At 40.6% G+C, this 12864-nt stretch overlaps 2 protein-coding genes across 5 annotated transcripts in view; both read right to left on the bottom strand.

Annotated features, from left to right (window-relative positions):
• Positions 1-184: 184 nt before the first annotated feature.
• Positions 185-4314, bottom strand: lurap1l (leucine rich adaptor protein 1 like). The gene is made up of 2 exons (XM_008326642.3): positions 3903-4314; positions 185-821 (listed from the first exon to the last, which is right to left on the bottom strand). Exons 1-2 carry the CDS (start codon positions 4119-4121, stop codon positions 435-437), a joined length of 606 nt encoding a protein of 201 aa, XP_008324864.1. The 5' UTR covers positions 4122-4314; the 3' UTR covers positions 185-434.
• Positions 4315-4715: 401 nt separating this feature from the next.
• LOC103390683 (5,6-dihydroxyindole-2-carboxylic acid oxidase) overlaps positions 4716-12864 on the bottom strand; it is a 230759-nt gene continuing 222610 nt past the window's right edge. For all 4 annotated transcript variants that reach the window (XM_025052334.1, XM_025065559.1, XM_025065833.1 and 1 more), the window contains 7 exons: positions 8452-10197; positions 7901-8223; positions 6944-7148; positions 6697-6864; positions 6425-6604; positions 6174-6320; positions 4716-6060 (listed from right to left, as the gene is read on the bottom strand). In XM_025052334.1, coding sequence (XP_024908102.1) covers positions 5873-6060; positions 6174-6320; positions 6425-6604; positions 6697-6864; positions 6944-7148; positions 7901-8223; positions 8452-8806 — 1566 coding nt within the window. In that variant the 5' untranslated portion in view covers positions 8807-10197 and the 3' untranslated portion in view covers positions 4716-5872. The remainder of the gene's footprint in view (positions 6061-6173; positions 6321-6424; positions 6605-6696; positions 6865-6943; positions 7149-7900; positions 8224-8451; positions 10198-12864) is intronic.

The following is a 12864-nucleotide window of genomic DNA, read 5'->3' on the forward strand; positions in this document are numbered from 1 at the left end:
GCGTTTGGCAGGGACACAAATTGCACCTGTTAACACTTAAAGCTCGCCGCTTCTGCCTCTTTAGGCAGTAAAACTTCTCGACTCACCCGGCATGAAATGTCCAATTTTCCAAACAGATTAGTCGATTGTTGTTCGACTAACACAAAATCACAACAGATAAAAGGCAGACAAATCAGGAAATAACTTTTTTTTTACACACAGAAATAAAAAAGTCCAGAGGTACAGTGTGTGGCACCCTTTGGTCTTGCTTCAATGATTTAATAATTAAAAACAAATAAAACACAGTAATATTGGAGTGACACTGATGGACAATAAACAACATTACAAATAATAATAATAATAATAAAGGTTCAAATAATAGCAAAAACTGACAAGACATTTTTGGTTTTAGCTGTGAGTGAAAAACAAACAGGTCAGCTGCAGTCTTAGCATCGTTATCCAAAGCAGTAGTATTCGTCTGATTCCACCCTGAGTTTCAGAGGCGATTTGCTGAAGGCATCACCGTCAATAACAGTTTTATCCACAAAACAGTCGAGGTCTGAGGGCGATGGGTCATCGGGTAGATCGTCCAACGTGTCCAGGTAACTGCCTACAGACAGGCCGTCTAGGCCGTCACTGTTCACATCATTTAGGCTGTTAAAGCTGCCCCTCAGCGAGGAACCATCCTGGCTGTCAGACAGACTGTACAAACTGCCCGTCAAGCTGCCATCCTGGCTGGCGGCGCCTCCTTTGTCATCTATCATCCATCGTATGGACTCGATTCCCTCGTTGATGGACATGAGCTGCTGCATCAGCTTCACATCGATGGCTCGCAGGTGGGCCTGGGTAAAAAAAAAAACATCAGTCAGGCTGTGGCGCTAAAGCATGATGAAACTTTTCACTTTTGTTTTGGTAATTTCACATGACATCTTTCTCCATTATAAGACATTAGGGCCACACTCTAACAAATTCTAGGTAACCAATGCAAGCTGCCTAATGCAAACAAAAACTAAGCTAAGCTAAAGGCTATTAATAGCACAAATAAACAAAGCTTCTGGTGGCAACAGTATAAAAACCAAAGTTATATGTCCATAACCAACCATTGTTTCTTCTATCGACAGGTAACACTAGAGAGCAATGTGGCGTTAAATGACAATGGTGAAGAAAAAGGCAAGAATGGTATCCAATCAGCCAATCAGAGCTAAGGTAGTTGTTGAAAGGGAGCATCTACACTTGCATGGAGACAGGAAAAGTCAGGCTGGTAGCAAAATGACAGTTCATTTGTGACACAGTGTGACCAAAGCATGTCCCATAGAGAACAATGAACACACACATGGAGCTATTTAACATCAAAGTAACATTACTTTGAACTCTCTCTCGTTTTCTGTTGTCAAAACTCAACTATATTCAGTTTAGGACTACATTACAATTTAGTCAAAAGACTTGTGACATGAACTAAATGACAATTGGCTGACAAATTAAAATGTCAGGTTTCCTTGATGGCTGAATTACATTATAATGAATTATAATAATTATAATGAATTTTTTACACTGTGCCCAGAGTCTATAGAGGAGCCAGTGAAACGGGCTCACGCTGATCTCTCTCATACAGTATATCTACCCATGTCTAGAACACCGTGTGCCTTGTTGTGTTTGGACTATCAGGTTTTGTTATGAACAAAGACACTTAAATATGTGGCAGTGGAAAAAGCACTCTGTCTGCTCACATAACCACACAACCAGGACACATTTCTCACCCTGGATAATGAACGACATGTCAACTGCACACAGTGTGACCATTAATTTACTTCCGCACCTGTGACAAACACTGCTATTGATTGTGTACGGAAGTGGGCAGTCTGTGCACTGATTCTTGGGTCGACTCTGACACACACACACACACACTGAGCCCTGGGACAACTGTTATATCCTGCCACAGAGACAGATGACAGCAGACAGAACTGGCTTCAGACAACAGTGTGTCTCTGAAGTGGGTTTGTGCAGCGAGCCTCGGTTCGGCTCCAACTGCTGCCAGTTGTTTGTTTTATGGCTTTGAAACCACCAGCTTTATATCAACATGGACACAGAGCAGACTGGAATTATATTTAAACTCCTGCCTCCTGTTAATACGGCGGCACATGGGGATTGAAATTGCAAACATAATTTAGGGGCAAAAAAATATGCAGCGCTATTTTCAAAACCATGACAGCTTAAAAAAACTAGCCTTGAGGTTTTGTTTTGTTTTTTGGAAAATGGAGTTAGTTTCCCTCCTTCTTAAACAACGTGCTTCTCCAGCAACAAACATAAGGTCACCAGCAGGTTGCTGCCAAACGCGAGTGTTTGTGTCTGTCAACCTGACACGTGCGTGACCAAAAACTGAGCAGCAGCCTGACTGGATTAGAGGTTCAACTGAGAAGTGAGCCACAGGAACAGGGCTGTGCACGGTGGCTCACACTGGAAATAGGCCACAAAATGACACGGCAACGGTGAAGTCAATTTTCTCATTTTTTGATAATTAAACCGTAGATGAAAACCGTCAGGTAGAACCGGAGTTAATTAGAGAAAGAAAATGACCGTACGTGGGGCTCAGACAGAGTCTGAAACTCGGTCAACTTGACCATCTGTTCAGGAATCCTAATGCTCCACATGACCTTCCTTCTGAACAGGCCCTGCTGTCAGTGAGACACACACGGGAAGTTATTTCAACCCGGCAGATAAGAAGCACTGTGTGTAATGAACAAAGGGCGATTAAAGGAAGTAGTTAGAACATCAAGGGAGGAGGAGACGATCCCTGATGTGTAGGTATTAATGTGGTGCAGGTGTGAATGTCTCTCACCTACCCACCGACCACTGCTCATAAAGACACTCTTACTTTGCATTAAGCAAACCTCATGTTGACTTGCAGACCTGTTTTACATTCAGTGCAGGTATTTCCTGTCCATACGGGTTGGGCTGACTATTCATTCTTATTACAGTGTAAAAGGTGGATGTATAACATGACCGACACTGGCTCACTGATGGATGACACAAGGATCAGTCTCCTGTTTACATACCACTGGTGTGAGTACAGCTATGTAGCACATTCTAATATGGTTGACATCCTGTTATAAGACAGTACTAATAGAAGCACTTCTACATTTAGGGTGTTCTTGTTCAAAGTAACATGGCCATTGATAGATTCTCCTTAGTTTCTTTAAGTTCTATGAATATTCAATTTATATATATATAAATATATATATATGTCTTTGTATAGTTTAATTGTTTATATCAAAGGGTGTGCTAAAGTTTCATCATAATTTATTTCAATTTTTTTTGTTTAGTCCCCATTCTCTTTTTTGTTGGTGCAACATTAAGTCATATTTAATTATTAGAATTTGTATTTATTGATACTTTTTTATAAATCTTGTATTGTGGTTCAATTTTGTGGCAGAAGTTTTTTTTAATACATTTTAGTAATATTTTAGACACTTCAGAATTATCTCAGTTGAATTTGCAAAATGTAATCCAAATGGTCACACTGTGCACAAAAATTATTAGAATTTGTATTTATTGATACATTTTTATAAATCTTGTATTGCGGTTCAATTTTGTGGCAGGATCCAGATGGTCACACTGTGCACAATGGTGTTTTGGTTGTCTTGTCCTTGTCATGCAATGGATGAAAATACAATATACAAAATTACAGGGGAGATTGTGTTTTACTGTCAAGTTACCCGGAGGGGGGTGAATGGTTGGGGGGTAGTGCAATTTGGCCCAGGGCGTCAATTAGGCTAGGATCGCCGTTGATACAGCCACTGCTGTGACGTATTATCCATATGGAATGTTATTTATTTGAAGGCTTAATGATATACTGTATATATAACACGCACATAAAAGCAATGACAATACAGAGCCATTAAAACACGGATCAATAATAAACTTACCATTTCTTGCTTGAGGAAAAGCATTTTCTTTTCCAGTCGCTTCAGGTCACCGGAGTTGGTACAGGATTTGCAGTTGACCAAATGCGCGTTCGTGGACTTTTCGTGCTTCTCGTGATGTTTGCCTCCGACGAGCGACCGGATGAGACTCTCCGGGACTTTGCGACCCAGTTTGGTCTCTAAGTCCTTCAGATCGGGTAACACGTTACTGTCCTCGTCCATAGTAAACTATAGCAGAGAACGCACAGCCAGTCTGAGGCTCTGTGGGAGCTAAGGAACGGAGCTGGACGTCGGTGACGCGCCAGAGACGCAGCTCCCAGAGTGAGAGAATGATGAGTCGCAGAAGTAACTCTTCACCTCTGCTGCTCCATCATCAGACCTCCCCCCATTCACGCGTGTGGCCACTGACAAAGCTCAGTGACACAACGTGCACACACAGTGTTCCCTCCCACAGGCCTGTGAAACCAGACACCGCACAGGTGGGGTGTTGTGGAGAGAAAGGTACACCAAACAATAGCATACACTTCCACGTAACAGTACCGAAGCCTTAAACTAATGTTCAAGGACTTCAGATTATTTGTCTGTGAATATGATTTATCAAGAAAAGTTTTGATTTTGTTTGGTTATTGAATCACGTATGAGTATGGTTTAATTTTGTATTTGTATAAATGTGCAAAATCGAACACAACCGCAGACAAATTAAAATAATTTAGCATTTGAGCTCAAAGACTCAGTAGAAACACACAAAATATGGACATTCTTTAGACAAATGGTTAAAGAACACACACAAAAAAAAAAACATTTCTGAAACAGATGCTAAAATGTCCAAATGTGTCTGATTTTAATCAGTGGAACATGTTAAGACATGTCTCTCAGGTCTCTATAACAGCCTTGAACAGCTTATTATTATGACCTTGTCAAGCCCTGAGCTGTCTACCGTTTATTTACCAGGTCTCCAAACCTTAAGCATTACAGTAACAGATTTAAAATTAGAGCAAACATTAGAATTTACCCAAACTTGACGGGAGCCTGGCTTCTATAATATTGTTGTGAATAAACAATTTTGATACAAACACTGCTTGCATATAGTATAGATATGTTGGCAAACAGCTTTGCTATTTACATGAAAACTATTTCAGAATAGTTTAGATTCCAGTAAATATAACAAGCATAGTTGTATTGGATTAAAACTTTAACTCAACGCAATTACCATCCCTGTAAATAATCGCATTTTTAAAAATCTTAATTAATTATTAACAACAATTACGGCACGACAATAACTTCCTGAATACAATGTATATTGACATAAACAATAAAAAAGCACATAACTACTTTGAACGCTGCACAGGCAGTTTGAAAGATCTAACTGTTACACCCCCTGGTGGTCATTTGGGATATATTGCATGATTACGAGCACTGGGAACTTAAATCTAAATCTAATAATTCTTATGTGACTAACGCATACTAAGCATGTTTTGGGCTAATATGTATTAGAATAGTAGTTATAATTAATTATTTTCAATGTACTACAATATCATCTCTTGTTTTATTTGTCTCTGACAAAGACAAAGAAAGTTACGTAAAATAAAACTAGATTACTTCCGCATTGTCTACCCCACTTTAGATTATGTAATGAATATGTTTTATTATACATAAATGACATACTGAAAAGCAGATTAGCGACTTTTTGAGCACCATCTAGTGACGTCGGCCATGTCATGTTCAAAATGTATGTTACCCTGAAATCTTAAGGACACATATTTATTTATTTTAGACAAATGTGTCTACACCAGTGTATTAAAAATAAGAGCTAGATATGAGCGGAGTAAAAGCAAAAAAGCTAAATAAAAAATAGTTTTGTGAGAGCTGAAATCTTCCATGAACGTGGGTCTTAGTTAATTAGGTGAAATAAAAACTCTTAACAGACAACACCAAGGAGACCTTTTGTTCAAGCCTGTCCTCAAGCACACATCTCAAACCACGGACTGGCTTTTGTCACTGTCGTACCGCTGGTACTGATCCACAAGCAGTGGCTGGTGGCCCTCCATCTTATAAGACCTGGCACGCACTGCACAGGTTGTGACGGCAAAAATGGCGGCGACCAACAGGAGGGCGCCAATGATTGCCATGGTGATGATTTCAGTCAGAGTGAAAGGCTGACCTGGAAGAGGTAAAGTGCATGATTTGTACCAAGCTCTGCTTTCAGTCAAGAGAACTATTTCTGCTATTTCTTGCTATTGAGCTGCTGCATGACAAGCTGCTCCAAATTCTTACCTGGCCATTCCACCTCGTAAGAGTAACCAAGATTTTCAGGCGCTGTCACAAACATTTCAGCATTAGTCACCGGAGGCCAGAAAGGCACCATGTTGTAGCCTTTGTTGTGACCAATGGGAGCATTTTCCTCAGGATAAATTTCAGAACCTGTCAACATCAATAATCAGTCATCAAACTTACACAGGAGTTAATATTTCTGTAGATAACATGAGTTTAAAAAGAAAATCCAGTTGGAAATGAGCTGTGTTAACCTAGACTGTGTCTCCTCAACCACTCGTCGAAGATTGCATCGGTGTATGTGTGAAGTAACACAAAGATGGGGTCGTTGGGTGAGAGATGAGTCTGTCCTCCTGTCCCATTTAGAAAAAGATGGGCCAGATTGTGTAAACTCCTGACCACGGGGTCATAGTTCCCCTGGGGGGCGCTGTATCCTGCCAAAAGAAAAAAAAGAAAACAGAAATAAGAAAAAGCAAACAAAATGAAGGTCAGCTGGAGAAAGAAACAACTCCCTCTACTGGCTCACCTTCAATTGTGTTTCTGAAACTTTCAGAGGAGGTGGAGTAGTAAGGTGGTGTGTCAAAGGTGTTAATTTGAAGACAGTCTGCTACATCCTGGGGCTCTGGGAGACGCTGCACCATCGGCCTGTTGACGTTCCCTGCTGGGTTCCTCCTGATGGGAGATGTTTCAGTATCTGCAGGGAGAAGGAGAGGGGGAGTAAAAAAAAAAGAGCTCACGGCACAGGATCACATGGTCTAAAACAAGCCTCTCACTGTTGCAGATGGTTCCCAGTGTGTCGTAGTCCTCTACACTCTCACAGATGACTCTCCATTGGGAGAAGATAGAGTTGGAGCTGAGAGAATTAATATCAAAAGTGCTCCTGGCGCCCATCAGGTCATCTGTGCAGATGTCACATGTGCTTCCACCAATGGCAAAGTTCCAGTAGGGCAGGGCAAAGGAGGGGTCCTGCAGCATATCCTGGTTTTCAGACAGGAACAGAGAGGAATGGGTTTTTTTGTTAGTGTATGCAAGTAAACATCACATTTTAATATCGTCACCTGCTGTTCAAGTCATAATCTGTAAAGTCATGATATAAGAAGTTTACATGTAGTATAAGAGAGCATAGGAAATAAGGATCAGCTGTAACAGTGTCAGTGAGAGGAGAAAACAAAGAGGAGAAAAGGAGAGAACATATAAAAATCACAATAATGGATTTAAATAACAGACTGAAAGGAGCCTTTATAAAGTTTCAAAATGGAGTGAGGAATTATCAGATCATGTTTTAATGAGTGCCTGGAACAGGAAATAAATATAAATAAACAAATAAAATAAAATAATTGAGATTTTCTCCATGAACACACACTTTGATAACAAGTTTCCATCCAGGAAAGCTAATTACAAATAAAGTTTATCTTTAAAATTGAGTTAAAATTAAGACTTTATTTCTTGGTGTGAGATAAGATAAGAGAAACCATTTGTGGAAGATTCCAGTCTTTTTAATTGACCTTAACTAATTCAAATGGCCCTGTAATCCTACTGTGTGTGATGAATTAGAGTAGAAAATTGATGTTATTTTCCAATAACATGCTTGACAATTTGTGCAGCAGGATTAAGGCTTGAAAATGTTGTGGCAATGATTTAACCGCCTATTAAGAGTTAATGCAATCTGATCAACCAAATCATAATCGTTCTATTTTCACATATTTACTTTTCCACAGTAGAAAAAATACCTGCATGTCGCTCTCCAGCTGCAGCAGGTGGAACCGGTGCCAGGTGACAAAACCCGGACCCTCATGGGAGAAGTCTACTCCCCCAAAACTGGCCTGACCAGTACCCAGGAAGGTTTTACTGACGGAGTAGTAGTGACTCCACACGAAGTAGTTGTAGATGGTGATGTTCTCGAACTGCACCGTGCTGCCGTCAGGCCCAAAGATCTCTGCGTAACGCCGTGTGGCGATCACCAGGTCCGGGTGCACGGTGCGCTTGGCCTGGTCCAGCGCGTTCACGAAGGCACGCTTCTCCTCCGCGCTGAGCTGCATCACGTTTCTTCTTACTGGGGTTGGATGGAGGGGGGGAGATGAGGGTTAACTCACCAAGTCATGCGTTAATTGGAAATCGGATTGTGATATTCCAGGAAATGGGTTCAAAAGTGTGCGTAACAGCAGTTTTGGTTTAACATATATAAATTAATTAAAATGACTTTACAAAGAATCTAATCTAAGTAACGGTAATCTGAGTAACATTACAACAATTAATAGTAGTTAGTCAAACTGTAACTTACCAACAGGTACTTGCTGGTCACAGTTGGGTCCCGTCCATCCATGTCTGCAGCGGCCGCAGTTAAAGCCACTGAAGTTCCCGTTACACTGACAGGTGCGGTTGAAGAAGCGGACCGGCCATCGTTCCCGATCGTCACGTCCGTCGTGCGGATACTGAGGCCCGTGGCGCCGCGTGTCGGCTGAGATAGAGACGCACTGTCCGCGGCCCGCGCTCGAACCGCACGGGTCGTTCGTGAGCCCGGTGGGCGTCGGGCAGCACTCTCCGCTCTCTAGACCTTCAGGAGTCACGCATTGTCTGGGGAATTGAGCGACGGCGATCGCGGCGCCCAGCAGCACCAAGAAGCAGCTGCGCCACATTATCTAACCAGAGTCTCCAAAGTTAACGCACGACAGAAACCTTAGGATGAGGATGTTTTCTTTTTTCTTTTTCTTTTTTAATAGTTACACCACCAACACCTCTAATCGCGTACTTAGTTACTGAGTGAGTTTAAAACATCCTCTCTCCAGCACCTGGCCCCCGTTTCCCTAAAAGAAGCCAATAGTCCTGCTTAAATACCGGATTATCGCATGACTACCCGGATTTTCTGACTCCCGCGTGATCCCCCTCACATAACATGATATTCCCTACTCGGTGGGGGTGAGGGGGCTGGGGGTGGAGAAGGTAGTGTGACCGGTCATGCACACAGTTATTCTTCTAAAGACTTCTGTTGCTGTTTGAATGTCATTAAAACCAAAAAGTCTGGCAAACAACACAAACTATGCAATTAGAAAAAAGATGTAAAGACCAGCTGCATTTATGAGCACCATAGCAACAGTGTTCCAGTGCTGTAGGGCATTTTCTGTTGCCAATAAAAAAAGAAACAAACCGTGATCCAGACATGCTGAGATGTACAGCATTATTAGAAGTTTTACAGTATTCACCCTATGTTTCACGTTTTTCAATTGGACACCATTTAGTTTTGTCTACAAAAACTACAGTGTTGTAGGCCAAAAACACACAAATACGTCCTTCGTCCATTCTAAATCAAACCACCAATGTTTATGTGTATCACATTTTGGATGATGTATGATGAGTTATGTTGAAAATGGTTAAATAACAGCAGCATTTTATGTTTAGGTTAAATAAAACAGAAGCCTCAGAAATAAAAATAAATGTAAAAGTGCAAACAGAGCTGAATAACCCTTAAAGAGGCTGCAGCCTAAAGAGAGAAGGTCTGCTTTTCAAGTTAAAATCAACATCTTCAGAAAACAATAACTAAAAAGTGCTTTTTTTTTTAGGTGAAACAGAACTTTAAAACAAAATGTTTCTCTTTTAATTAAGTGTGTGACTGCCCTGCCAGAGATTTCATTTTGTCTCAGTTTTTCAGACAACCCATCTTTTGGTTTTCCCTCAGTGTCTCAGCATCAGTGTTCAAGCACTCCTTCACAACCATCCCATGACTAATACTGGTGGCACAGGGTAAACACATGATTTGATGGGTAAACTGAGTAAAGCTACTGATAGTTACTGAAAAGTAACACCCGCTGTCTGTAGCCCCGACCGTTGGAAAAATAATGAAATGAGAATCATCTAATCTGACAAATTTCTCAGTCACCGAACAATCACTGGGTCCCCCATGTGGTGATGCCTGGTGTAGTCGACTTACCTCGTTTCCAACTTCCATCTTTTTAAGGTGTGGGGTGCTCTCGTTTTAAAAAGCCCTCAGGTTGTTGACTGTCTTCACAGTTCAGGATGCGAGGGGATCGTGCTACAAAAGAAAAAACTTTGGTTAGTTGGTGATGATGATGCAAAAGCCATGTCTATACATCTTCTACTTTCACATTTTATATTCCAAGGAAAGAAGGCAGCGAATGATTTCAACTAAAAAGAAATGCTGGACAATAAACGTATAAAGAAGGAGAATATGTTTGTTTTCTCCAGACTACGTGTCCAACTGGCACCAATGTTATCAATTAGTAACAATTGGTAAAATCGCTTCAAAAAGACACTGAACTTTATTTCTAAAAACAGATTTGCTTATGTATGTTATGTAAATTGAAAATGCCAAATTAGGGAATGTTTACTGATGTGGCACAAATAACGTCGGGAGTCACTGACCTGGACTGTTAAACTTTCACCACCGGTCATTTCACAGTATTAAAAACAGGACTCTTGCAAACTCTTGTTTTGGTGTTTGTCTACCTTAGTAGAAGGGACTCTCTTCAAATTTAAAGTGTTGTCTCCAACCACAGTAACTGGTCCACTTTACATTACAATGTGCACTGGAACCAGTCACCCACGAATGAGGTCTTCATCCAGATTCTTAACTCAGTCACATGCATTTCACATCAAATATCAGAACACCAGTCGGGTTGTATAGTTTCACAAATGGGCTGTGAGTTTGAGGATTACACAATGCTAGGGCTAAGCTCATTCTCATGAAGAATTTTTGAGAATGTGGCCGCATTCCTTCATACATGTGCACTTCTGAGGCCGTCACTGTACATTATGAATCTGAGTCACCATCTATAGTTGTGTTCAAAATGTCAGCAGCCCAACACGACAAATCACTGTTTCTGGTAGAAATGAAACAGTATTACTACATGGCAAATCATTTAGCAGTATCTGTAGTGGAGTCATAGAAAACCAACACACCCAACATTCATGATATGCATGCTCCTAAATCTGTGTTATGAAAAGATTAAACAATAACTAAAAAGTGCTATACATATACATATATATACATATACATACATATACATATACATATACATATATATACAGAAACATATATATACATATACATACATATGGAGTTTGAGCTTTAATCATGTTTTTAAACACACTGTTATTATTTTGAAAACAACTGTACTTTTTGAATTTATAAAATGAGTTGTTTAAACTTCCAAGCCTTGTGATTGGCTCTGATGATTTCTCTGTGATTCATATTCCAAACCATTGACATGGTTACTGGGATACTGGGTACAGCTCGAAAAATTGTTTTGCAACAGAATAATTGCAATTTAAATGTAGATTTCAAAAAATGTAATTGTTCTAAATATCTAACCTTACATAATAAAAACAGGAACAGGAACACTAGAAACCTCTGACTTTTAAAATCAGATGTCATTACCAGGAGTGGTACACATATCTCCTCTGCTGGTCCCGTGACCACGGCTCAACTGACCTCCCTTTCATGCCTTTCCATTCCAGCTACCATTTCTGCGTGTGTATGGCTTTGTGCTTGTAAGAAAAAAAAACCCTGGGCTTGGGATGGAGGATCATGTGAGAATATGTGACTTGGGCTTAATGCTAATCCTAGCCTTTGGTAAAAAAAAAAAATGGCACAGTGGGAGTCATTAACAGGGAGCGAGGAGTGTTTCAGGGCTGTTTGCCTCTTCCTCCCTGTCTTCTCCTCTGTGCTCCCATCCTCCCTGCCACTCTCTGTCATTCTCTCAGCTTCTCATCACTGGCTGTCTTTGTGATGCTCATTGCATCTCAGCTTCTGCTCTTCTCTGTTTCATTTTATTTGCTTCATACAAGGACAAAATGAGATTTACTTTTTCAGCCCATGTGATTTAACAACACATCTGATCGATAACCTTTGCCCGAGGCTCAGAAAAACAACCGTCCTTTGGATGTCAAATAAATGACAATGATGATTACTTTTGCAAATGTCTGACCAAAATCCAAAGTTCTGGAAGAAAAAATGTTCAGTTTTGAACCACATCAAACAAAAAATCTGTTATGAACAACATAAAAACAACCAAAAAAAAAAAAAAAAAAACCCAAAAAAACCCATCCAACTGTGTTGCATGAAAAGCGTGAGATTCATCCTTCCAAACAGCTCGGATCTTGCACCAAATCTCAAGGCAATCTGTCCAACACATTTCACAGCCAAAGAGCCATGTCAAGCTCATGGTGTGGCTCCAGGAAAAGTCAGGGCATAACCCAAGTCAGTAAGACTCGTCATGTAGGAACCACGTATCTCCGCACAAATGTCATGACAATATGAGTGTCGGGGGACTGTATTTTCCAGCGTGCTGGGAGACAGACAAAAAGGCCATGTGATATTACACAGTCACGCTGACAGCCATTATACCTGCTTGTCCTCTGAGGATTGCAGAGGAGCTGGAGTCAGTGCTGGCATAGATAGGCCTACAGGCGCCTGCAGAGGTCACCAGTCTATCACAAGGCCACCAATAGAGAATTCAGACTTTTTTAACACAAGACAAGACAACAAGACTGTGGCTCAAATGTGAGACTCCAATTAACCCTAGCAGCATGTCCTTAGAAAACAGCTGGAGTACATGAAGAGAAATGATGAGAAAGAAACCAAATATGTGACACTAAAAGAAATAGGTTGTGTTTTTGATAAAGTATAGAGTGTATGAGGAAAAGTACAAGCTAAACACATATATACTACATATGGCTG

This window comes from Cynoglossus semilaevis, chromosome 1, assembly GCF_000523025.1.
Source record: "Cynoglossus semilaevis isolate Cse_v1.0 chromosome 1, Cse_v1.0, whole genome shotgun sequence".
NCBI lineage: Eukaryota > Metazoa > Chordata > Actinopteri > Pleuronectiformes > Cynoglossidae > Cynoglossus > Cynoglossus semilaevis.

Coding starts and splice junctions, on each gene's coding strand:
- lurap1l (XM_008326642.3), bottom strand. CDS start 4,121: ATGGACGAGGACAGTAACGTGTTACCCGATCTGAAGGACTTAGAGACC. Junction 822..3,902: donor TTTTCCTCAAGCAAGAAATG/GTAAGTTTATTA, acceptor TTTTTTACCCAG/GCCCACCTGCGAGCCATCGA.